At 54.2% G+C, this 25,956-nt stretch overlaps 2 protein-coding genes across 5 annotated transcripts in view; both read right to left on the reverse strand.

Moving 5' to 3' along the window:
- Positions 1–68: 68 nt before the first annotated feature.
- Positions 69–17,462, reverse strand: ANKRD53 (ankyrin repeat domain 53). Its single transcript, XM_090034484.1, is given in 6 exon segments — positions 69–4,292; positions 4,295–4,864; positions 7,328–7,492; positions 7,942–8,201; positions 16,491–16,629; positions 17,434–17,462. Coding segments are annotated over 6 exon segments (1,959 nt in total). The 3' UTR covers positions 69–3,496.
- LOC149869869 (shootin-1-like) overlaps positions 11,752–25,956 on the reverse strand; it is a 34,306-nt gene continuing 20,101 nt past the window's right edge. For 2 of the 4 annotated variants that reach the window (XM_090035156.1, XM_090035157.1), the window contains exon 16: positions 11,752–24,236. In XM_090035156.1, the coding sequence (XP_089891282.1) occupies positions 23,833–24,236 (404 nt within the window). In that variant the 3' untranslated portion in view covers positions 11,752–23,832. Of the gene's footprint in view, positions 25,386–25,956 lie in introns of all 4 variants that reach the window. The other 2 variants (XM_090035159.1, XM_090035158.1) reach the window with 2 other exon arrangements.

Consider the following 25,956-nt stretch of genomic DNA (forward strand, 5'->3'; position numbering starts at 1 on the left):
GATTCAGGCACAGGCTGAGACCGTGGCATCTGAGTGCGGGGGAGTATGGGGCACCTGCAGCCCTGCAGGGACCTCCATTGGCAGCTCTCCTGCTGCTTCTTGACAGTGCATAAAGATAGCCTACCATAGTGTGTGACATTTAGCTGGTTTGAATGTTAGAAATATCAGCTTTTCTCCCCTGGTTTTGCTGCTTGCAGGACTCGGTTGCAACAGAGTGTCCCCCAGAGCCTGTTTTCCCAACACCGGCTCTTTGGAGGTAAATCGGTGTTGAGAAAACAGCCTGGGGTTAGAAACCAGGCAACACTCACTTCCCCACTATTGGGGGTCACTGGCCAGGCAGCTCCAGTGCCGCCTGGTTCTCCAGTCACCCACAGTCTTCCTGGGTGCAGAGTAGAACAGACCTGATCTCCCAGAGCGAAAGCAGAGATTACGGGGGGGACCTCACTGGCCTCACTTTCTGCGTTGTAAACAAACAAGGGCCTAACCTCGTTCTTGCCGGTCTCTGTTAACTGTTGGGTCAGGGCTAGAGGGGTTCCAGTGTGGGTGTGCTGCTGCTGGCACTGGATTTCTGTACCACCCTTTCCCTTCATGAGAGCTTCTCAAGGCTCTGCAAGGAACGTATCTGTTTCCTCACACGGGTCAGTGCTGGGTGAAGGCCATGAAGAAGCGTTAGGCATAACCTGTGCATGGAGAACCCTGGCCGTGGCTTTCCCTGGGTGTCCTATGACAATATCATTCATCCTTAATTAAGGGAAGTGCGATTCCCATGCAAGTACCGAGTCTCTGTTTGAATAAAGGTTCTAGACCGAGTTTGCCTTTCGAGCACTGATGCTGAGTGTGGCTGTCTCCCCTCCCCTTCCTCTTGGCCCACCAGCTCCTAATGTCCTGTCTGAAGGTGGGGATTTTCTAGTCCCTGGTTGGAGTACTCTCTTATGAGGACTGAACCAAACAGTGAAACGCTTGGAGAACTGGGAAGGACTCACCCAGTGCTTCCCAAAGTCGGTTCTGAAAGTTTAGCAGGAATGGGCCGGATTCAGGAACCTGTCTGAAGGGGGTTAACAGGTGAGGGAGGGTGTGAGTGAAACTTGACAAGGGCATAATCGCTGGAGGGGAGAGGCAATGCTGAAGGGAAGGCGTGAGGGCACTAGGTAGGGTGAAGAGGGCAAGGGGTTAGCTGTGAGCGGGGCTGCAATGATGGGACCCCACCTCAGCACAGCAGGTCCCTCCGAACTGCTGATGGATTTCCAAGCAGCCAGAAAAAGTCCTGCCTTTGCTTGCCCCTGGAGCTGCTCCCGGCCAGAGGGCTGGCTTCCTGCTGCAGGTGGCCCTCCAAGACCGTACAGGTGTGGAGCTGCCGGGCCCAGGGGCTGGGGACGGGTGGTCCTGGCTGGGCTCCGTATTACCCTTTCCTCTCCAGGGAGGCAGTGCTTGCTGTGGAGCTGCACAGGGCACTCAAGCAGCTTGGTTAGACCCGTATGGACACAGCACAGACTGGTCCTGGCAGCCAAACAAATGGGTGTAATCAAGGTGAAGGCTAGACACAGGGCCAGGTGCCAAGAGCTCTCGTGCCCAGGGGCCAGGTGCCAAGAGCTCTGGCTGCTGCTGGCTTTGGTGAGCAACGTGGGAGCTTGCTGCCTCCCTTGTCCTGGACCGTTTCCCTGATGTTTATGTGGGGACCGGCCTTGGGGATATGCTGACAGGCTAAGGTTGGATTTTGTGGAGGCCTCGTGAAGTGGGGTGGTTCCGATACCCAGAAAGGCCGCGGGATCTCCAGCACTGGATGCGTTGAAGTGCAGGTTAGTCGTGCGCCTATGTAGGATGGTTCAGACAGGCCTGTCCTTCCTTGAGCAGGGCTCGGACAGGATGTGACCCCGCAAGGGCCCTACCGGCCAATGTTTCTAGGACTCTGGTTCATCCTGTAAGGATTTCGTACAGAATCGAGTTTCGCTTTACAAGCTGTGACTGGGCAAGGGACCTCTCGGCTCATTTCCAGCCAGTTCCACACAGAAATGAAGGAAGGGCTGGTGCCTTCACCCAGCGATCCAACCTCTTGGTTTATAGCTGCTGAGGGTCCTTACCCCAGCTCCCCGGTGAGCCCGGCAGCGCAGGGGCTGGTGTAACCTGGGGTGTTTTTTTTCTCTTTGGGAGGACAGGATGGTGCGTGGGCTCTCCATCTCCATCCAGACACCCCCTTGTTCCCCCAAATCCCTGCTGCCTTGCTCAGCATTGAGCAAATGGATGATCTCTGCAAGCCTGCTTGAGAGCTGAGCTGAGTAAAACGGAGATGGGAGACTAACGAGAAGCAAAGTACAGGGATGCACGAGGGGTTTGCTGTGCAGGAGCGGTGCTGTCCTGACAGCCTTCCAGGAGGTCAGCGGAGCCCAGGGGCCTTCTGAGATGATGGTCAGGAGAGGGATTACAGGACACTGGAGGTGAAGTGTCTCAGGCTGTGGCACAAACTCACCTGGCTCTTGTTTTCAACCCGCCCCAATGAAGGGTTCAGGAAGAATTTTACCCCATGGTCAGATGCTTATGGACTCGGGGGTGGTTTCTTTTCTCTGTAGCAGAGGCATGGCCTCTACCTGGGATTTCTTGAGTATATAATGACCGTTTATAGAAGCAGGCCGCTGGCTGCTGTGGTCCCCCTGCTTTCCCTGGGGCAGGGGCAGGTGCGATGTGTGGTGCTGTGCCAGGGTTGCCCGTGTCGTTTTACATAGAGTTTACGTTATGAATTTGTCAGGGAAGGTTTGGACAGGGCCTCAGGCAGAGGTGGGACTAGATGTGACCCATGCAGGTCACTGCCAGCCCCACGTCTCTAGGACTGCAGGATTTCTAAGTGGCTCTGATCCCTACCCGACTCTGGAGTGTGCGGCTGGTCGGGGGAAAGGCAGGGCAAGGTGGTACGCCCCACGGCCAGGCCACGGTCAAGAAGCAGAGGGAGAGCATGGCTCTCGGACCCAGAGAGCAACATAGGCCTTTCTATTCAGCACGTGGTGGCTGGTCTGATGGTGCCAGCTCTCCCCTCTGAAGTGTTCTCATGAGGAGACCAGGGTCCCCCTCTATGGAGACACCAGTCCAGCAAGAGCAACCCCCCCGGGGCTCTGTGTTATTGAACAAGGACGCACAGCGGCTGGTTTAATGCAGGCTGGTTTAGTTGAAAAGGTATTGCCAAGTCCTGTCATCCTCACTGCATTTGCATGAACAAGTCCGAGAAAATCAGATAATGGAGGTAACCCTTGATGCGGCCAATTTCCTTAGGATCCCAAGGTGCTGAAGATGCGAGTGACCCCCACTCCTGCCGCTGGGTTATTCCCACCAAAGCTGTTTAAGAGTCTGAAAGAGCAGCCTGGAAGTAGCAGGACGGTGAAGAAGGATCACAGGGCCTCATCCTGTGAGGTGAGCTGCGCCTGGCCTGTTTCTGATAGACTCGTGTGGGAGTGGAGAGCCCTCACCTCCTCACAGGATGAGACCCTGGTTTTGCTGGGCGGGTGGGGGGTTAGTTGCCTTTGTCGTAGGCGGCCAGATGAGCCTTGACTGCGGCTATGAACTCTGGGTCCAGCGTTTCCCGCAGGCTCATGGTCATCTCGTCCGTCCACTGCCACGGCCCACGCGGGAGGCGCTTCCTGGGGACGCTCAGGATGTCAGCAGGTCGGAAGTCCTGCGGCCCCTTCATTCGGACCAGCCGAGACGCGGGGAAGATGCTCCTCTGGACCATGTCATAGGGCAGCTCAGGGAGGGAGGCCAGGCGGCCGCTGTGAGCTGAACGGACCAGTGGCCGGCCATGCGGGTCCTTGGAGAGGTGCAGGAAGGCGCTGAAATCATGCTCCGGGCTGGCTTCGGGCTCGGTGCCCAGCCTGATGGTCGTGGCGCGGTATATGTCCGCCACCGGCGGGGACGAGGGGTTGGTGCTGGCGTTCCACGGTGGCGGTAGCTGGATGAGATCGGGGAAATGTGGGGCTGCATCCACCTTCATCAGCTCTTCTTTGGAAGGGGTTTTGGCTGCTAATGTGCTGGGGAGAGCGCCCAGGTCTGTGCTGTCCTTGGGGAAAAGCTCTTCCCGAAGGGTGCGAAGCGAGGGTTGCTGCTGCTTTTTCCAGAGCCACTCGGAGAAAGCCATTCTGTTCAGCATGGCCTTTTCCATCTGCAACGCAGCACGGAGAGGTGCGTGAATCGCCGGGGTAAGGGATCTCTGTTTCCCCATCCTGGCTAAGTCCCCTGGGGCTAAAACACCCCATGAAGCTGGAGCGCATCTAGGTAGAATGGGGAACGGGGCGCTGTCCCCGCTACGTGTCAGGGGAGTCCCCCGCTGCCAGTGCCAGACTCAGCCAGTGGCTTGTGGTCTCTGAAATCCCCTGGTAGCTTTCCCAAGAGCCCGAGGCAGGGGAGTACGCAGGGAGCTTGGACATGGCTAGGGCACGCAGGGGGTCCACGAACATGCCTGCATTCAACATCGAGCAGCCGCTGGGCAGCAAGCGGAGCCGATGCCGAGAGAAGGGTCGGGAGTCCCAGATGGGTGCCCAAGCACCTGGGCAGCAGGCAGGCTCCCTCCTGGCCTGGGGAACCTCTCTGTGGCAGCCTGGTTCCCACGGGGGCCAGCCCCCGTGGCTTTGTCCACCTCCAGCTGCCCTGTAGGAAATGGCTGGCTGACCCCCAGGCCAACAAAAGCCCAACGTGGTTGAATGAGGGGCCTACGTGTCCCGAAGCCCGTGGCTGCGTGGGTATCGTACTCCATGCTGCCCTTACCTTCCTCCTTGTGACCAAGGCCTCCTCGGCGCGCTGCCACTCACCCTTGATCTGCTGGAGCTTCTGCATTTCTTGAGCCAAATTTCTCTTGGTTTTTTTCCACATGGCGTCAGTCAGGTACCTGGAGAGGCAGCGGGCAGTCCTATGCAGTGGGCATGGCTTCCGGCCGTTTGCCTTTCTCCAGACACATGCCACACTACACACGCACAGCTACATGCATGGCTGCACATGCACAGCAGTGCCTGGCTACACTCATGGCTGCATGTGCACACCACAGCAATGCGCTTGAATATATGCACACAGCTGCACATGGATAGCAATGCACGCAGTTACTCACATGCAGCAACACACATGACTGCGCACACACGCCACTGCAAACACGTACACACGTGACCACACCTGTACACACAACTACACACACACATGCACATACACAGCTTGCAGGGCTCTCCACAGGTCACATCTAGTCCAGCCCTCTGCTCCAGGCAGGACCATCCCCATCCAAGCCATCCCATTCCAGTCCTTGTCTGACCTAGTCCTAAAGCCACACAACAACCCTGCCACACAACTACAAGGCCTGTTGCCTAAAGATGGCAAGAGTCCCCAAACCTGCCCTGGGTAAAGCAGTAGCACTCGTCTTCTCAAAGGATTAGCCTGAGCACAGTGAGCAGAGCTTTTCCTTTGGGGTCAGGGCATCAAATGTCTCTGGCCCGAGGTCCACGGGGCTGGATCAGGCCCACAGACCAGCCCGTGTGGGAGCCGGTGTGTAGGGCTGGTTTGGTACAGGTGCCACGTGCAACCTGTGCCCTGGATCCGTCCCGTGTGCCTTGTGCGGCGTGTGCTCCACCTCCAGCTCCCATGCTGTGTCTGCTCTGAGACTTGCAGGCAATGCAGGCCAGATGGTAGGGTCTGTGGGCCACATCCAGCCCGTGGGCTGTATCTCTGACACCCCCCGACTCTGCTTTAGGGAGATCCAAGAGGCTTTGCTCCTCGGTCTTGCACCACGGACTCCTCTCTCCTGGCCCTGGCCAGCGCACGCTGCTGGGCAGAGGCGGTTTGGGGTCGTGATGCTCAACCTTTTGGCCCCGAGGGTCGGATGCCTGGCACAGAGCCCATTAGGCTGGATGGGGCCCAACACGACCCCCTCCCTGCATGCCAGGATCGGGCCCTGGGAGGCTGATATCACCCCCTCTTGCCTTCTGTGCTTTAGGACTGGGTCCTGGGGGACCAGCACTGCCCACTCCTGCCCCCCTCAAACTAGGTTTGGGTCCCAGAGGGCGGGCACTGCCCTCTCGCGCCACGATTTGGCCCTGCATAGGGCAGCACCACCCCATCCTGCCCAACCCCGCGTGCTGGGATTCGGGCCCCAGGGCCTGGTACTGGCCCCGCTCGGCCCTGCGTGCTAGCTTTGGGTGCTGGACCCAGCATGTAGCTCCCCATGGAGGGGAACAGTACCACTGCTGTCCCATCCTGACCCCCAGGGAGTCCTGCAGGATAAATGACAAAACACCACGGGCTGGATCTAGTCCGCACGATGGAGGTTGAGCACCCCTGTCCTAGCGCGTGTTGGCCGTCGGGGCAGAGCAGCGTTCGTTCCGACACTGGGCAGCTCCGTTAGCGATCGGGGCAGAAACGCGACCGATGGTACGAATGGCAGGCGTTCCCTGGCCTGCCTTACGCAGCTCAGACCAGCTGACCGTTACGATCCCATTCAGGCCTTCCCAACCTATGCATCCAAGACGACCCCATGGTAGGGGAGGCTGGAAGACTCGCTGTATTTTCTGGCACGCAGCGTGCCCCCTGAGGAAGACACCAGCTTTGTTTTTGAAAGGTGGATTAAAGAAAGCAAAGGTCTCCCCTGAAAACCTGGGTGAGTAGCAGCTTCTGCAGCAAGAGCCTTTGTCGGGGGCACAAAGAGAAAGGGTCCGCAGCCGCCTGCAGCACTGCAAAGCTTCCCCCTGCAGCAGAGGCAGAAGCTGCTTTTACCGTATTTCCTCACTTACGATGCTCACTCCAATTTCCAGCAGCAGAATTTGGGGGAGGGCTGAACATTATATGTGAGAAAACATGGTAATAGTCACGAACCACCTCTGCTGGGCAACCTCTTGCACTCAGAGAGCCTGTGTGCCTACAGGCCTTGATTTTTGTCCATCTCTTGACTGAGCTGTCAGGCGGATCTCGCTGCAAAGAGCGGGATGGACTGGAGCAGCAGGAAGCGCGGCGGGTCAGGCCTGAAGTGCACAGGCTGAGCCCACGACAGCCGGAGACGCTGCGTGCCCGGCCCGGTTTACCGGGGGAGCTGCAGAGGGGAGGCAATAGCGCGCAAATCCACTGTGCCTGTGCCTCTACCTCCGTTTTCACCCCTGCCAACTGGGGCTGCGTTAGAGAGCTCCTTGGCCCCGTTCTGGAGGCAGCGCAGATGCCGAGAGTGCTGCCTCCGTGCCCTGCCCGAGGCGGGGATTTTAGCACTGCTCGTTATCAAGTTCCAAGCTCAATCCCCCGCCCGGCTGCTACTCGGCTATTAACCGAGGTCGCGGCTGGAAAGCGTCCCATTTCCTCGGCCCTCGGGGGTGGAAGCGCTCACCTCGCGCAGCTTCTGTGCGCCCACAGCTTGCACAGGTCTACAGGCATGTGTCCCTCTGCATCCTTGGCGAAAATGTCAGCCCCGGCTTCCACCAGCGCGACGATGCATGGGAGGCGTCCTTCGCTGGCCGCCTTGTGAAGGGGACTCACTCCGTTCTGGTTCTGGCTGGAAAACAAATGGGCGTCCCGATGCCAGGCCAGCTGTCGGGCTTCGCAGCATTTGGCATTACAAAATGAGCCTGTCTATGTCAAACCGGGTTCAACCATTTTCAAACTGGTTTAAGTGAACCGTTGTTACAGGTTTAAACTGATCACTTAAACTGATTTATGTGTAATGTCTGTCCCAAAGGTTGTTCACCCAGTCCCAGAATATGGATGTAAAAGACTTTAGTACATCAAATCAACTAAAAATATTCATAGCAGGGAAATAAGCCGACAGTAAATTTCATAGCATCGTAGAAAATGAGGGTGAGAAGGGACCTCGGGAGGTCACATCTAGTCCAACCCCCTGCCCAAAGCAGGACCAGCCCTGACTACATCATCTCAGACAACGCTTGGTCTACCCGGGTCTTAAACACCTCCAGGGATGGAGATTGATGTCAGGCCCTCACTCACATGTTGACGTCGGCCCCCTTCCCGAGGAGGTACTGCAGGCACTCTAAGGCTCTGGGACCGCTCTCCTTATTCATCACCAGGTGAATGGGTCTCCATCCTTTCAGGCTGGGCAAGTTCACGTCCACCTCATATTTCTCAACGATGGTTTTCAGGGAGTCCAGCTGGCCATTGAGTGCTGCGGCATGGATGACCGAGAACCCCTGCGGGGGAGAGGAGGTGAAGAGCAGCACGTCTGAATGGCCCTGGGCAGCTATCTGCTCTCAGCGCGGTGCTCCAGAGGGGATGGGGGGGAACGGGCTGCTGCTCTGAGTCTCCTGGAGCCTCGGCGCTGACACCAACTCCCTCTGCAATCGTTAGTGAGGCTCTCCACCTTTCTGTGCTTCTGCTACTTCTGTTAAAGTGTGGGGGGGTGATAAGATGTACTCGCCGCCTTGCTGTTTTTGAGCATTAAAGCGTAAATGACTGGAAAACAAGTGAGGAATAGAAGTGCTGTCTGAACCATCATCAGTGCCTGGCTATGCTTTTAGTGTCACATAGCATCAGTGCTTTACACACACGGCCAAATACCTCGCAGTACAATCACACACACACGCACACAACTACTTACCTGCCAGTGCAATCACACACACATGCACGCACACACATAAACACTTATACAACTACATACCTGAAAGTCCAATCACACACACACACATACATACATACAACTACATACCTGGCAGTGCAATCACACATGCATACATGCACACACACACACACATGCGTATACAACTACATACCTGACAGTGCAATCTATCTCTCTCTCTCTCACCCCCCCCCACTTACCTGGCAGTGCAATTACACATGCATGCGCATGCACACATGCACACATGCATATGTATACAACTACATCCCTGACCGTGCGATTTCTCTCTCTCTCTCACACGCACACACACCCACACCCACCCACCCACCCACCCACCATGATCACCTCTTGGCAAACTGGCCAATTGTGGCCTTGGGTCAACCATGATCCACTCGCTGAAGAATTGGCTCCGTGGTTGGACCTAGAAGGTGATTGATGGCAGTCACTCATCGTGGTGCCCTGTGACCAGTGGGGTCCCCCAAGGCTCTGTCCTTGGACCCATACTGTTCAACATTTTCATTAACGATGTGGACATTGGAGTCAGGAGTGGACTGGCCAAGTTCGCCGATGACACCAAACTTTGGGGCAAAGCATCCACGCCAGAAGATAGGCGGGTGATCCAGGCTGACCTGGACAAGCTCAGCAAATGGGCGGACAAGAACCTGATGGTGTTTAACACCCAAAAATGCAAGGTTCTCCACCTTGGGAAGAAAAACCTGCAGCTTCCTTATAGGTTCAGCAGTGCTACGTTGGTTAGCACTACAGAAGAAAGAGACTTGGGGGTCATCACTGACCACAAGATGAACATGAGCCTGCAATGCGATGCTGCGGCCAGTAAAGCGACCAAAACGCTGGCGTGCATCCATAGATGCTTCTTGAGCAAATCCCGGGACGTCATTCTCCCCTTGTACTCGGCCTTGGTGAGGCCGCAGCTGGAGTCCTGCGTCCAGTTTTGGGCTCCACAATTCAAAAAGGATGTGGAGAAGCTTGAGAGAGTCCAGAGGAGAGCCACGCGCATGATCAGAGGTCAGGAAAACAAACCTTACGACGACCATGGGGCTCTTTAGCCTGGAAAAGCAAAGGTCAGGGGCGATCTTATGGTCACCTATAAGTTTATCAAGGGTGACTGCCAGTATCTGGGGGAACGTCTGTTCACCAGAGCGCCCCAAGGGATGACGAGGTTGAACGGTCACAAACTCCTGCAAGACTGCTTCAGGCTGGACATAAGGAAGAATTTCTTTCCTGTCTGAGCCCCCAAGGTCTGGAACAGTCTGCCAGCGGAGGTGGTTCAAGCACCTACATTGAATGCCTTCAAGAGCAAATTGGATGCTTATCTTGCTGGGATCCTATGACCCCAGCTGACTTCCTGCCCTTTGGGCAGGGGGCTGGACTCGATCTTCCAAGGTCCCTTCCAGCCCTGATGTCTATGAAACTTGTCTGGCAGTGCAATCACACACACACACACACACACACACACACACACACACACACACACACACACACACACACACACACACACACACACACACACACACACACACACACACACACACACACACACACACACACACACACACACACACACACACACACACACACACACACACACACACACACACACACACACACACCCCCTACTTACCTGGCAGTGCATCACACACACTTATACAACTACATACCTGGCAGTGCAATCAGAATGAACTTGGCTGCATAAAACGGGGAGAGTCAACACCCAAATGCGGGTCTCTGCTAGCCCCCGGGGTTAAAGGTGAATGCTAACCATGGTGAAGATCTAGGACAGCGCTTCTCAGTCCAGGGTGCTGTGACACGCTGGGGTGCTTCAAGATCCTTTCAAGGGTGCTGTGGGCACTGTTAGCTGGGCAGATGTAAGCCACAAGATAAACCCAGGGATTTCCCGTAGGAAGCTCCAGTGTTAAAAACAATCTGACCTGTGGTGCCTCTCTGAGTTTTTTGCAACAGAAGAATTGCTCTAGTCTCTTTCTGAAGTCAAAAACTGAGTGCAAACTGAGAGCCAGCATTTTACAGGTGTTCCTTGAGTCTCAGAAAGGTTGGGAAACACTACGGTAGGAGGTTGTTATAATGACATGGAGCAAACACTAGAGGGAGGCACGACCTTGTGCACCAAGCTGATGTGCTAGATAGTGCATGTCCAGGGAGGCGATTTCATTACAGGTGTGATCTTAACAGCTAGGCTATGCGCTTAGAGAGAAGCAGCATTTTTTTAAGGCTGGAAAATGCCAAACTTTTGCTTTTCTTTCTGAAGCACTTCAAAAACGCTGCCAACTTTGGAAAAGGAGGCGGGGAAGAGGCGGGAATCGACTCCCATTAAGAAGTGTGGTCAGTTAACTTAAGTGATGCTGGGCAACATGAAACTCTAACATGCCTGTTCTTTGCTGTGGGTGTTTAATTCCCTTTGCTTCCTGAAAGGGAAAGAATTAAAAATATTTAAAAAAACCCTCCTTGACTTTCCTGCCTTTGGGGAAACTGAGTCACGAGACTCGTCAGTTTCGCTCCCACGCTTAGTCGATTTCACTTCCTGCCTGTTGTGTCGGGTTGCTGGGAGCTCTGCACGGAGCTGCTGACGTACTCTGCTGCTAACAGCTTCTGCTCTTCCCCTTCTGCTTTTTTCCTTCCAGAAGGTATTTCTCTCTCTCTCGGATTATTTCGGAAGGCCCTCGCTCCCTATCGCTTAGGTAGGCCTATATTAAGGTCTCAACTCTGCCACCAGGTCTGTGCAGGGAGGATTCAAGTTGCAGCAAGGGGAGTGGAGGTTAGATATTAGGAAGAATTTTCTCACCAGGAGGGTAGCAAAACACCAGAATGGGTCACCCAGAGGGGTGGGGGAGTCTCCATCCTTGGAGGTTTTGAAGACAAAGCCTCGGCTGGGATGACGTAGTTGGGGCTGGTCCTGCTCTGAGAAGGGGTTGGACTAGATGTGACTTCCTGAGGTCCCTTCCAGCCCTCGTTGTCTGTGATTTTCTATGATTCTAGGATACTTCTCATACCCGCACTCCCTTCCAGTGGGAGAGCAGGATTGCTTCATCTACATTGGTCCAGTGCAGGAATGGGGTCTGATCCCGAGTGCCAGCAATTCCCCCTGATTTCAAGGGTCCCTTAGATCAGTTCTTCTCAACCTCTTTTTGGACCAGGACCCATTTGTAAACATCCATGGCCAGTCCTGACCCAGCACCCCTCACTCCCGACCCGCTGCCCCCAGGTCCCAGCCTGCCAGTGTATGGGGCGGGGGGGCCCAAGCAGCCCCTTGCAGACTGGAGCTCTTCCAGCCTGCAAGAGAAAACCCATCGTTTCCCATGCTTTGCTCCTTTAAAGGAGAATCCATTCTTTAAAGTTTGTTGATCCACTTTTAAAGTTTCTTTGCCACCCTTTCATATCTTCTTGCAATCCACTTTTGGGTTGCAACGCGTGGGTTGAGAAGCGTGGCCTTAGATTGCTCCGTCCTTTCTAGGATAAGTCTCTACCTTGACAGTGAATTAGAAGGAGGGCGGGTTGGTGAGTGTTGAGATTAATACTCCTAGAGGAGTAAGGCTGGAAGGGACCTGGGGTCATCTAGTCCAACCCCTGGGGCAGGATCAGCCCTGTCCAAACCATCCCAGACAACCCTAATCTAAACTGTACATAGGACGACCCTCAGCCCTGACACAACATTGACCTGACACCCAAACCTGCACAGGTAAAGCAGGGCAACCACGGCAGCTGGCGTCCTGCTTCTGTAGCCCGATCACAGACCTCAGTGGGAACCCACCCAAAGACTTAGAGCAGAAATACACTTGAGGCACTAAGAAATCCCTCAAATAATGGGCAGTGTGGCAGGGCTTCTCGCTATAGGGGCAGCTCTGATCCTTGCTGCAGGTGTCTAGTGAAAGCTGCCTTGGCTGTAAGTGGATACCAGGTCATTCCAGATGTGTTGTAGCCACATCGCTCCCTTGTGCGCTTCTGGCTATAAAAGCGGGTGAGCCTTACATGATGCTAGCGTGATGGACGCCTGCAGCTCAGGTGGACCTCTGACCAAGATTAACCTCTCAAAATAGGGCCGACTCCTGCAAGTTGCTGAGCAACCTCGGCTTTACTTAAAATCAGAATGAAATGTGCCCAGTGCCTGGCAGGAAGCATGCCTCATTGTGCTAGAAGACCACTAACGAAGCTGTGGTACCTGTTTTTGTCTCATTTTGAGGACAGCCATCGCACAGCTGAATGGGTTTGTATCTGTCAGTTGAGGCTCGATCAGAAGGGAGGCCCGCGCTGCACAGCTGAGGGCCGTGCGCTTGGTGGATAATGTGAACGGTGTCAGCCGTGCGCTGAAAGATCCTCATTTTCACAGTGGGGAATGTATGGTGGTGGAGGAGGAAGCACTTAATCAAAGTGTGCTCTCACAGCAAAGTGACTCTGCACTTAGGCGGCACAGGAAGGTGACCGCGGCCGGCCCCTTGCATGAAGCCGTGCTGCTGGTGGGGTGCATTCTCCAGCAAGGCGGAGAACCAGCTGCAAAACATCAGGTTGGAAGAGCCCAGCCCACTCAGTGCAATTAGATGGTGGGCCAGGGGCCCGATCCAGAACTTTTCCCCTGGTTTGCATGGACTACTGATCTGGCTGGGGGTGGGGGTTGCCTTCCTCTGTTGCAGGTTATATATATTAATAACCTTTGACAAGATGTTGGCTGCTGCGGTCCTCCTGCTTTCCCTGGGGCAGGCTCTGATGTGATGTCTTGCATTGTATCAGGGTTGACGGTAGTTTTACACACCATTTAGATTGTGGGTTTGTCTGGGATGTTTTGCATAGGGCTGATCCTGTCTCAGCAGGGGTTGGACTAGATGTGACCTCTGGAGGTCCCACGTCTCTAGGAGTCTCTATCGGGAGACCCACTCCTCCAGCCGTAGTGCCTGAACTATAACACAGCTGCCCACGACACAAATCAGAGATTTCTCCTGGTTCATTCAATGCACCTGCCATGAAGATTAAAACACTTTCACTTATATTCTTCCACCCAGGAGCATCGAAGAAAGAGAACAGCCCCTAGCAAGGTTGCAGACCAGCGGCAGCCACTGAAGTCAGAGGTCCCGTTGCCCTTTGGATGACTAAATCCGTTGGAGGGACCGTGTCGTGCCACTGGTTTTCAAGCACCACTCCTAGAGAAAGGACTGAGGAATCAAGGTGCTTATTGAAATCACTGAGTATTTACCTGGTGTTAAATTAATTCATTGCAGTTTGGGCAAAAGTGAATCATGCTCATGATGTATTTCCTACTGATGGGACTTCTTTCCTATGTATTTGTTCACCTACAATTTATTTCACAGCAGCTGACTGTAGCTGTTGCCTAGGAAAGCATGTGCCTTTCTGAGCGAGTTAGTCTCTAAGGTGCCACCCAGTGCATACACAATTATATTTCTCCCTTGAGATCTCTTGGCTCCCTGCAGTTTCACTCATGCATGCTTCCTCCTTGCATCCAGCTCCTTAATCATTCATCTGCCTTAATTCTGTCCAATTTACACATGCTTCTTTCCAGCCCATCGCTCGCAGTGGACTTCTTTGGGCTGGCTCCCTTGCATGGAGTAAGGGAGGCTGGCTCCGACCCTTTCCTTGCGAGCCGACTGAGTAAATATAGCAGCACGTCTCCATCTGTGCACATGGGCAGGTTCTGAGCCGCGGGGAGCACCGGTATTGTGCACCCCATCTGGGCTGCTCTGAGCTGGTGGGTTCAGTAGCATAGATCATCCCATGGCCCCAGCCGCTGTTCTCCCATAACACACGCGTTTCAACCGGCCTGACAAATGCAAACAATACGAGCCTCCTCGCCTTGTCTTTGAAAGCTTAGGGGTCCACGGCTAAACCTAGTCATGCCTGCAAGGTCTCCACAAACAGCTTCACACTGCCCCTCAAGTGGACAAGAGGATTTAGTCATCCCAAGGGCAGTGGGATCTCTGATTTCAGTGGCTTCCAGTGGTCTGCAGCCTTGCTAGGGGCTGCTCTCTTTCTTCGATGCTTGATCCAGAGGGTTATCAATCACTGAATCACAGACAACAAGGGTGGGAAGGGACCTCAGGAGGTCACATCCTGTCCAGGTCCTGCTCCAAGCAGGACCAGTCCCAACTACATCATCCCAGCCAAGTTTTTGTCTAGCTGGGGCTTAAACACCTCCAAGGATGGAGACTGCACCACCTCTCTGGGGAGCCTGTCCCAGTACTTCACCACCATCCTAATGACAGTTTTTCCTAATATCTAACCTCAACTTTCTTTTCTGCAGCCTGAGCCCATTGCTTTTTGTCCTGTCATGTGCCCCCACTGAGAACAGCCCAACTCCGTCCTCTTTGCAGCCCCCCTGCAGGGAGGTGAAGGCTGCTGTTCAATCCCCCTCGGTCTTCTCTTCTGCAGACTCAATCAGCCCATTTCCCTCAGCCTCCCCTCACCAGTCCTGTCTCCCAGTCCCTGAAGCATCTTCGTTGCCAGTTGTCCAATGTGTCCACATCCTTTCTGTAGTGGGGGGCCCACAGCTGGACACGTTCACTTCCATTCATCATGATTTGCTGGGAACACACGTTTCAAGTGTGGGTGCTTATGCTTAGGCCCCAAGGGTCAGATCCTGGATGCCAGCAGCAGTAGGTGCCTGTGTGCTCTGGAGATCCCAGAGAAATCGGGCTGGAAGGGACCTCTGGAGACCACCTAGTCCCACGCCCTGCTCCAGGCAGGAGTGGTGCATCCAAACCATCCCAGACAAATCCTCATCTGAGCTATTCCTAAAACTACACAACAACCCTTGTGCACAGCTACAAAGCTCAGACACCAAGAGCCCCTGGCCCTGCCCAGGTGAAGCTGGGGGACAACTTGCTGCTGTGAGGATTGCTAAAATGCACTCGAGAGATCCCAGGCAGAGGCTGTGTCCCCTGCTACAGAGGAAGGAAATGCCTCCCCGCAGTCCATACAAATCGGACCCTGGCATAAAATCCCGTCCTGACCCCAATGCAGTGCTGGCCTGACCCTGTGCAGAGGGGCAAGACCTGTAGTCAGGACCCCCTGGGTTTGAGTCCTAGCAGGAGCATTGGTAGACACCGAAGTAGCTTTCCAGATCTGACCCTAAGCAACCAGGCTGACTTTTCACAGGTGCTGATCGCTGAGTCTTGTGCCTCTTAAAGATGGGTTTGAGGATGGACTGATTCAGAGCAAGTCTTCAAGTGTTACAAAGGAACGATCAAAACTTAAAGGGGAGCTTTTGGGGGTCACCTTCCCTCCCCCTGGCCACTGTGCAGAGCACTCCTGGCTCCACCTGGGTCAGCGATGCAGCCCTTGTTCACCTAGGAAAGCAAACAAGTTTAGGTGTTTTTAATTGCCCCGAAGGAAGTCGAGGGCTGGAAGCCGGGAGGAGGTGACTGCGCTGGGGTCCGAGGGCTTCGAGCTATGTCTGCACTCAAAGGCTGGGCTGGATGGGAGCCACAGGAAGCATCTGCAGACCGCAGCTTGAGATCCCCTGACTCGGAGGGTGACAAATGCAGGGTTTTTTTAGTCATGTCCTCAACGTCTTTTGCAAACGCGAATGGACACATCCCAGCAGCACTCGTGCAAGGGCGGGAGGCGTCATCCCAACCCGGCAGAGGGAGGAAAAGAGGAACAGATGGTGCCAAACAATGTCCCGGAGGGAGTTAATGGGGAAACCAGCCCTCTCCATACAGAGAGGTTGGGGGACCCGACGGGAGCAGGACCCGCAAACCACCCTGTGGCGCCAGGATTGCTAAGAGACAGGCACCCCGAGCACAAAGTCAGCATCGCGACCGCGGATCACGATGGGCGCTCTGCTTTCTGATCAGAGAAGGGGCCGGGCGAGCCCGGACTCCCCCGTTCCCACAACAGGTCACCCCGGGGAAAAGCAAACCCAGGAAGCGCCGGTGGCATTTACATTGGCGTTGGCTTGGGCGCGCGTCTCCGCTTTCTGCAGGCACTGCTGGAGCCAGGGCACGGTCCCCTTGGAGGTGGCCGGTAGCTGGCGATCGTCTCCCTTCGAGGCCCTCGAGCTTTTGTCTGGTTTCTGAGGACCGCTGCGTGGAAAACACAAACACGTGCCAGTCGTGCCGCTCAGTCCCTGCCAGCTCTGGGCAAGGCCTTGAGCATCCTCCGTTTGGCTCTGGCTAACTCTCAGCAGCTGCACTGGGCCGTGCCGTGTGGCTCGTCTATCTGGACAGGACGGGCAGCATCTGTCCCCCGGTTTGGAGGCACGCTGGGCAATAGGAGGTTTCCTCAATGGGGAAATAGTGCAGGAAATGTTTTGGGGGGTCTTCTAGAGCGGCTGACGGGAGATGGTGTTGTATAGGATCATAGGAAAGCAGGGCTGGCAGGGAGCTCACAAGGTCCCATCTAGCCTGGCCCCTGCTTAAGGCAGGATCAAGCCCCCATCTGCCCCCTACCCAAATCCTGGAGCCCACCCCAACCCCATAAACCTCCCTTGCTGCCTTACAGCCCCCCAACTCCCAAACCCCAGATCCCACCTGAACCCCATAAACATCCCCTGATGCCCTACAGCCCCCCACTCCACCCCCCTGCCCCTACCCAAATCCCGGACCCCAACCCCATAAACATCCCCAGCGCCCTACAACCCCCCACCCCAACCCCATAGCCCTGCACCCCCATAACCACCCCACCCCAAATCCCAGCCCCATCCCATAGCCCCTCACTCCCATAGCCCCCACCCCATCCCTCCCTAAGACCCCAACCCCACAGCTCCGCCCATCCCAACTGCCACCCCATAGCCCCACCCCAGCCCCATTGCCCCGCCCACTCTCTCCCCGCATCTGGTAACCAAGGCAACAACACCCCCTCCCAACCCTACCCCACCCCTAACCTACCGGAGACCCCGGCGGCTGCGGTACCCCATGACCGGGGGGGGGCAATTAAAGGGGTGGGCAGGAATGGCACCATTTAGCCGACAATAAAAGAGCTCCATGGGGGGGGCTTTTCTTCCAAATCCATGGGGGCCCGTCAGTCACACAGGGTCCCCCATCATTGGGGAGGCAGACACATGGGGGCCACTTTCCCTCAAGGCTCCTCAAATGTGGGGGGCAGATGTGGGGCTCCCTTATTGGGGCCAGACCCCTCCTCCATGGGGTGCCTCTCTCCTGCGGGGGGGGGGCAGGTGTGAGGGGTTCCCTTCCCCCCCAGACCATGGATCGGTACCCCATCACTGGGGGGGGTTCAGGATGAGACTGGTTGGGGGTGATTTAGGTGCTGCGAGACCCGTCGGGATTTCCAGGCGTCTGGGCCGTGCTGGTTGCCCCCCACCTTTCTGACCCCCCCCCGGTGCCCAATTCGAGAGCGATGCGGCTTGTTGCAAGTGTCGCAGATCCCCGTGCGGTCTGGCCTGGACCCCACGTTGGCGGCATGCTGCTTTCTTCGCTTCCGTGCAAAGCTGCTTCTCGCTGAGCTGCACCCAGGGCCAGATGTGCCCTCCACATCTGCCAGGATCCTGCGCGCTCTTCTTCCCAGCTTTCGACGTCGGTGAGCAAACTCGCCTCGTGTCGGAAGCAGAGACGCAAAGGGACGGCGCTGTGACCCAGAACCACCGGGACCCACTCCTTCCTGCCAGGGCGGTTTGTCACGTCTGCCGCCATATGAACATCAGCCAAGGTCTGCCATGTCCCGGGCCAGACCCTAGGACCATCTTGCCACACCGGGGCAGGGAGCGGGGGCTGGAAGGGGGAGTGAACTGGGTCCGACCAGGGGTTTTTCCCCACCTTTTCTCTCCCACTTGCAGCCTCCAGCATTTAAGGTCCAGGATGCTCTGATGCAGATGCTGTGCCCCTCACTCCCCTGAACAGCTATGGATGCACCTTTCATCCAACCTGTCCACTCCTTTTTAGCAACTATTTTAGTTGCTCTAATAAGAGATGAAATTTACCTCCCAAATCTCTTCTCTGCTCCCTTTTTTGAATCTGCAGATCCTGAGTGGGCCTCTTCAGTCATTTCAGCTCACCGATGACTTCCCTATTTACTGTCATCCTCATAGCAAAGGATTGCTGATGATGAGGTTTCCCACAATGAGCTGCCCGTCTTAAGAGCCCAGAGCTGCGAAAGACACGCTGACAGACCCAGCTATTTGGGAATTGGGGTGTGCAATACTAAGGCATGAACTCGGGGGTGCTGGTTATAGCTGTGTTGGTCCAAGGACATAGGCAGACAAGGTTCTTTAGGTAAAATGTGATATCTTTTATTAGACCAACTACGTCGTTGGGAAAATTGTTCTTTGCAAGCTTTCGGGCACAAACACCCTTCTTTGGGCACAGGGAGAGTCTGCTGGTGTTTGCACACTTTCCTGGGTGCACTAGAAATGTAAGCCGATATGCAAAATGCAGGTCTGCGAAATGCACATGCATGACAGGGGCATGCACTGGGCACTGGGCAGTGTAGTGAGAGGGGATGGTTATCGGCACTCCTAAATCACCCCGACCACCGCTTAGCACAAACCTCAGCTTCAGTCGTCCAGGGGCCTACATCACTCCCAACTGGCTATATGTTTATAGGGAGTGTAATTTGGGATAAGAGGCTGAGTGAGATCCTCTGACTTCACTGGAGGATTTGGTCCATGGGATGCCTGTCAGGTCTAATTTGCTGCTATAAAACTGGCTCAGGGCAGGGGTAGCCGAAGGGAGGTGGTGGGTCTCTGTCTACTTCCAGGAGGCCAAGTTGAATGGAGGTTGAAAACATTTGGACCCCGGCGGTTTACCCTTGGCCAGGACTATTTGAAAAACCATGACTGAACAGCTGCATCGCAGGAAGATGGAGTGCAAGCAAGAGCCACTGATGGGTAGATGCGAAGGCACCCACACTGCTGCACCCCATGTTCAATGGGTAAAGACAAGTCTTCAGGCCTAGTCCATGACTGGGATCCATCACTGGCTGCACCAATCTAAATCCCATGCGTAGGCAAGGACGACTGTCATCTGCACCCTTCTTGGAGCCAGGGTAGGACCATCCAGTGCAAACCCGACAATCGTATGGGAGGAGCTGCCTGACCTCCCAGCCTAGAGGATTTGAATGGCTGCACTTTCAATGCAAGGTCAGGCATTTAGAGATAGATCAAGAGAATCTCTGTTGGAAGCTGGGTGCTTACAACTTGGAAATTACAGAGAAAGACTGGAGTGCATTAGTGCATGGCAGGATGACCATTATCTGGCAGTTAGATGAGGCTGTGAGAAGGGCAAATACAATCCTTGGGGGGCTGTTTCCATGTATAAGACCATGTACATGCCTAAGACCCTCTTCTGTGCAGTTTTGGCCACCCACATTCAAGAAAGATGAATTTCGACCGGAGGAGGGGCAGAGATGACCTTTAAGGTGGATAATGGGAGGAAAGACCAAGAGTTTGTCCACAGCTGGGTCTGCAGCTTGAGCGAGCAGCGGGGAGCTGCCTTTAAGCTACGTCACTTGGTGCAGCTTCCCAGGTAGACACAGCACGGTTTGGTACCAAGAGGCTTCGTCTAGCCTGTGCTGAACCATGCGCTACTGCAGTTACGGAGCAGTTGCTACCTGAGCTGGCTCATGCGGGCATTTCTACATGACTTGCAGTCACAGCATGCAATGCAGAGTGCACAGGTGCTAAAACAGCATGGCTTTTTTTTTTTGCCTAGCAAAACCAAAGCTGTGAGGAGACAAGCTGCTCTGACTGTGGGCATCAGTTGGGGAAGCACAAAGGGCTGTCTAGGAGGAAGGACGAGGCCTCCTGCTCTGCAGCTGCCCATCCGGGGTCTTTCATCCACACTGCAGTGCATTTTAAAAGACGCAAAAGTTGCCCTTGCTGCTTTGTGCAATGGTCAGAGGGTGATACCACGATTACACTGGGCCAACATCCCCTGGCAGGACCCAGAGCGGGTCTAAGGAAGTGAATGAGTGCACCCATGTCATGCTGGCGAGCTGAGCACTTCCCACACAAGCATTTTCACCCCCTGCATCCTCCCTACACAAAGTTTTAGTGTCAGCAGCTCCTAATGCAGCTTGATTTCCCATTAGCTTCACCAGCTGCTCTCTGTGGAGGTTTAGGGAGCTATCGTTGGCCCAAGGAAAACATCATCAAAGTTTTATACCAACTGAGAGCAGAGCACTTTGGCGTGGTTGACATGCTGGGAGCAGGGGCCGGAGGTCCATTCTTGGTGGTTGCATCTGCTCCTACACGCGGCTGCCAAAGCAGGGCACCGCTGTCAAGTACCCGGAGCTGCATTTATCGACTCCGGGGAGAAAGGTCGTTCTCAAGACAAGCTGGCCCCAAACTTGCTTGGAGCTTTCCTACGCACCGGGATGGCTTTTAGATGCGAGCAAGGCTTTTGTGTGCCGTTACAAGGCAAGGCTACACCCCAGGGCCCCGAGTGTGAAGATGTAAAGCCATCTCTGATTTACGTGGTCTCTAGGGCACAAATCGATCCTGCCTTCTGCCTGGCTTCAGACTAACTCGGCTAACGACCTCTCTGAGATCTACTGGAGTTATCACGCCAGGCTTAGCCGTGGTTTAAATGGGGACGTGTGAGTGAGAGAGAACCACAGAAAACAAATGCTCATTATGTTGCTTAACACACAGCTGGAAGCTACTCGCACATGGCAGTGATGGGGCCAAGGGATCAAAGAATCACAGGCAAGGAGGGTGGGAAGGGTCCTCGGGGGGTCACATCTAGTCCGACCCCCTGCTAATTACAAGGAGTACTAATTATAGGGCATAATTTGCATGTTTTTTTACTTTTTCCCTACTCTTCTTCCTATCTGCACCCTGGCCTCCATGCCCACATCTGCATGTTGTGAGATGCCCACGTACATTTTAACAGCCTTGCATTTGGCATACCAGGAATCTCGTTAGCCACGTTAGCCGCATCCATGCCGCAGTAGAGCTGGACAAATCATGTTGTTGTTTTTTCTTAAATAAAATGTCGGTAAAAACATTGTTTTCAGATGAAGATGAAAGAGACATTTTTCAGGATTTTGGCAAATTGAAGAAACAACCCCCAATTTGTGTGTTAGGTCCATCCCAAACATTTCCAAATGTTTTGTTTCATGTCGTGGGGGGGGGTTTCCTCCCTTTTGCTTCACCATTTTTCTTAGTCAATTATTGAAGGCCTTTTGAAAAGGAAGGTCGAAAAGCTCCATTTAAAAAAAATGTCCGATTACAACACTTCGGGGTTTCCAGCATCATAGAAGGGCTGGAAAGGACCTCCAGAGTCGCATCTAGCCCTGAGGCAGGATCATCCCCTGTCCAAACCATCCCAGACAAACCCTCATCTAAACTCTTTGTAAAACTGCCGTCAAGCCCGACGCAGCCCCAGACATCGCACCCGACCCTGCCACGGGGAAAGCAGCCAACATCCTGCTTCTGGAAAAGGTTGCTCATACATGCTCACGAGATCCCAGGTAGAGGGAAACGCTGTTTTTGAAAATGTCAACATGAAATTTTCTGGAGTTGTCAAAACATGTCCCTGGTTTTGTGTCAGGGTGTTTGCTGGATTCAGCCCACATTTGCAAACGAGTGCAGCCCCTTGGAAACTTCAGTCCGTGATGAATGCATCTGTCTGAAGACATAGCCCCTGCCTCAATGAGCACACCCCAGCCCTTCTCCATCTATACGCATCGCAAGCTGGCACGGGGCAGAAACCACCCATTAATAGGGCCTGCAGCAGTAGGCGCTCCCCCGGCTTTCAGATCCTCTCCACTGTGCTTGCTCAAGGTAAAAGGGACGGTTCATAGCCTCTCCCCAGCTGCCAGCTGCCAGGCTTCACTGTGAATCTGTTTCAAATGGAAATACCTCCCCGGTGGGAAGTGCTCTGACATTGCCCGGCTAAGCAGCCCTCCGAGTTGCCTTGATGCGGCCTACGCTGATGGAAAATGCCAATGCTGCCATGTCCCATAAGGTTTTGTGAGACTGGTCCGTTTTCACTGACTTGCCTTGACCCGATCTGCGAATCACTCTGATTTCAGCTGCTTTACATGTTCGTTCAGCTCCATGCATAGACTGTTAAAGAGGAATCCAGCCAGCCTATTCCTTGATACTTTTGTGTGGGCTTAGTCCAGAAACAGTCGCCCAATGCCTGAAGAAGGGTGTTTATGCCAGAAAGCGTTCAAAAAACGTTTTTTCCAACTATTTAGCTGGGCTAATAAAAGATATCACATGTATCCAAAGAACTTGCCTTCGACCAACATGGCTACAACCAACAACCCTTGGTCCAGAAAGGAGTTGTAGACTCAGTGAGGGTGGGAAGGGACCTCAGGGGGTCACATCTAGTCCAAGCCCCTGCTCCAAGCAGGACCAGCCCCATCTACATCATCCCAGCCGAGGTTTTGTCTGCCTGGGACTTAAACACCTGCAAAGACAGCGATCCCACATCTCTAGGTGACCCATCCCCATGCTTCACCACCCTCCTAGCTGGCAAGTTTTTCCTAATATCCAACCTCATCTTCCCTTCCTGCAACCTGAGTCCCAGCTCCAGAGAGGACCACTGCTTACCTTCTGGTAGATGCACTCACTGCCTTTATGAGGACCTATTAAGGTTGAAAGTCCTCAAAAAGAGGCATGTTTTTAAAGATGCCATTGTATAATAAAGAGGGAAGACATCTCCAGAAGCAGGGAGTGAGGACAGGGGCTAAGCAGTGGCTTTCAACTTGTGGTCTGCGGGCTCTTCGGGATCTTGCAGACTATGTCCGAGGGGTCCGCGAAAGATGACTGTGATCAATCAAAAAGTATGTGGACACCCACACTTACCATTCAAAGGGGTCCACACCTCCCTTTGCAATTGTTTAGGGGTTTGCAGATGTAAAAGGGTTGAAACCACTGACCTAGAGATTTCAGAAGAGCAGCCACAGAAGTGAGAGATGAGAGCTAGGCAGGAGCCCGCAGAGGCTGGGCAGAGCGAGCTGGACACGGATGGTCAAAGAAGAGCCTGGACAGCGGTTGACATGAGCAAAGTAATGGAGGAACAAGGTTTTGGCATTGCTATCACTTAGTGGCCTACAGGGAGGGAAGACGGGAGTCAAAAACCACAGAAGAAGCCTGTAAGGAGCTGAAATACAACTCTGCAAGGACTTTGTGGAGAACCAGGACCGTCACTCAATATCTGTTTTATTTATGACATAGCAAGAGACATGGACACCCGTCAAGCACTGTCTACCTTTGATGGACCTGGAATTGCCTGCAGTCCTTTATCAGTGCTCCAGGCTGCAGTCTTCTTTATCTGAAACCCAGTGGTCCTTGGAAGCACGTGCACTTATCTTCAGGCTTAGAAAATAAAGACAGTGCTCTGAGGATGACCTCCCCTCCCTGCCGTGCACGTGAGCAAAGAAGAGCAGCAGCGGGAGAGGGACTGGATCCCCTGGGGGGAACGATCATGATAAACCATGTGCCACTGTCTGCTGTGGCTCCCCATTTCTGAGTGCATCGCCCGGTCTCTCCAGAGACCGGAGGAGTAAGCCAGGATGCGCAGGTGAATGGGATGTTCCCCTGACTGCACACATCTCGGAGCCATCCTTGGCCTCTGAGCAGGACCTGAGCCGTTGCACGATGGCAGGGGGAGGATGCTGGCGGAGCAGGGCGCTAAGGACATTGCATTGGCGGGGTGCTGCAGCGCGCAAGAGCCGAGGGTCCCGTGCTCTCGTCTCCGGGAGCTGGGCACGGCAGTGCCGCCTGGAAGACAGGAGAGTTCAGAGCGTCAGCACAGAGCATAATAAGAGCTGCCGTGTCCTGGGGTCAGACCCTAGGTCCGTTTTGCCCAGTCCCCTGTGTCACACAGAGCAGAGGCTGGGAGGGGGCATGACTGGGTCTGACTAGGGTTTTGGTCCTGTTCAGCCTCCAGCATTTAAAGTCTAGGAAGTTCTAGCTCAGAGGCTGTACCCCTCACCCCTGTGCCTGATAGCTACGGATGCCCCTTTCCTCCAAGCACACGTCCAAGCCCTGGGTGAAGCTGGCTGAACTCTCAGCTTCTGGTGGCAACGAGCTCCACACATTAATCACACACAGTGTGAAAAAGAGCTTCCTCTGGTTAGTTTTAAACTGACAGCCAGCTCGTTTCATGTCGTGCCCCCTCGTTCTTGTCGGGCAAGAGACAGTCAATAATAAATCCCCGTTATGACTTTCTCTTCTTACAGGGAGCGTCTACATGTGCACTGTTACTGTACAGTAACTTAGGTCACTGTGCAGTAACCGAAAATTATGGTGCAGTATGTGCGCGTGTTTACACCAACATGCCCCTACATTGACGCTGACTCGGGAGTAAATTTGCTACCTGTGTGATGCAGGTAGCAAATTTACTTCTGAATAGTTACTGCGTAGTCAGGCACGTGTAGATGCCTTACTGCACAGTAACACTGTTTGTGTGGACTGACTTGGGAGTAACTTGACTCCCAAGTCGGTGCACACACAGTGTTACTGTATTGTAACACCTACATGTATAGATGCCGGTCTGAAAGCCACTCACTGTGCAGTAACTTATTGTGCAGTAAGTTAGTGCGCAGTAAATGCATGTGTATACATACCCACAGTGTAACATGGTGGGGCAACCGTTTTGGCAGGCATGCCACAAATGATCCCTGTATCCTCCCTAAGCACCACTCCAACCCCCTTCCCATGCTCGATCTGTTGCTCTGCTTTCTGCTCCCACCTCGGGGCTTCCTGCCCCATGTCGCAACCATTTCTTACTGACCCTCTCCATGCCGGCGCATCACCCGCTCCAGCTAACAGAGCTGTTTGCCTGCTTTCCTGAAGGGTTGCTACCCAGCTCTGTCTTCATGGGAGCACATGTCTGCTCTTTTTGGAGCCTGGGGTGGGCACCATCACCTTTGAAAACAGAAGGACATCCACAGCCCATTGAGAGACAAGGCAGGACTTCAGAGGACTGTGTAATTCTGGGGTGGCTGGGGGACCAGCCTTATGTTATGTTGTCATCAGTGGGGAGTTTGCTACTGCTATTTGCTGATGACAAAAACCAAGGAGGCACTGGCAATATGCAGGAGGATCAGAATATCACAGAGGAAGAACGAAGTGGGTTTGAGGGATGTAACCAACACTGAGATGAAACTCAATGGTGCAAGTGTAACATGCCCTTAGGGACTGATAACATGCATTTCTGCTGAACGCCGGGAGCTGAGAAACAGCACAGGTGGACAAAGCCCTGGGTGTATTAAGCCAGCAGAGAATGAGTTTGAGCTGCCAGTGTGACGTAGTTCTGGAAAAGATAGGTGAGATCCTGGTAGGTACAAGACAGGGAATTGCCAATAGCAACAGGGAAGTTACAAGGCAGATCCTGTGTCCACTGCCAGTCACCCGTGTCATACTGGGACCCACTGCCCCCTCCACCCCTCAGAGGGATGGCTCATGAACCAGGGCATGAGAGGACTGAGATGGGGTC

Source organism: Crocodylus siamensis, chromosome 2 (genome assembly GCF_052110815.1).
Source record: "Crocodylus siamensis isolate JL-2025a chromosome 2, ASM5211081v1, whole genome shotgun sequence".
In the NCBI taxonomy this organism is placed as follows: domain Eukaryota; kingdom Metazoa; phylum Chordata; order Crocodylia; family Crocodylidae; genus Crocodylus; species Crocodylus siamensis.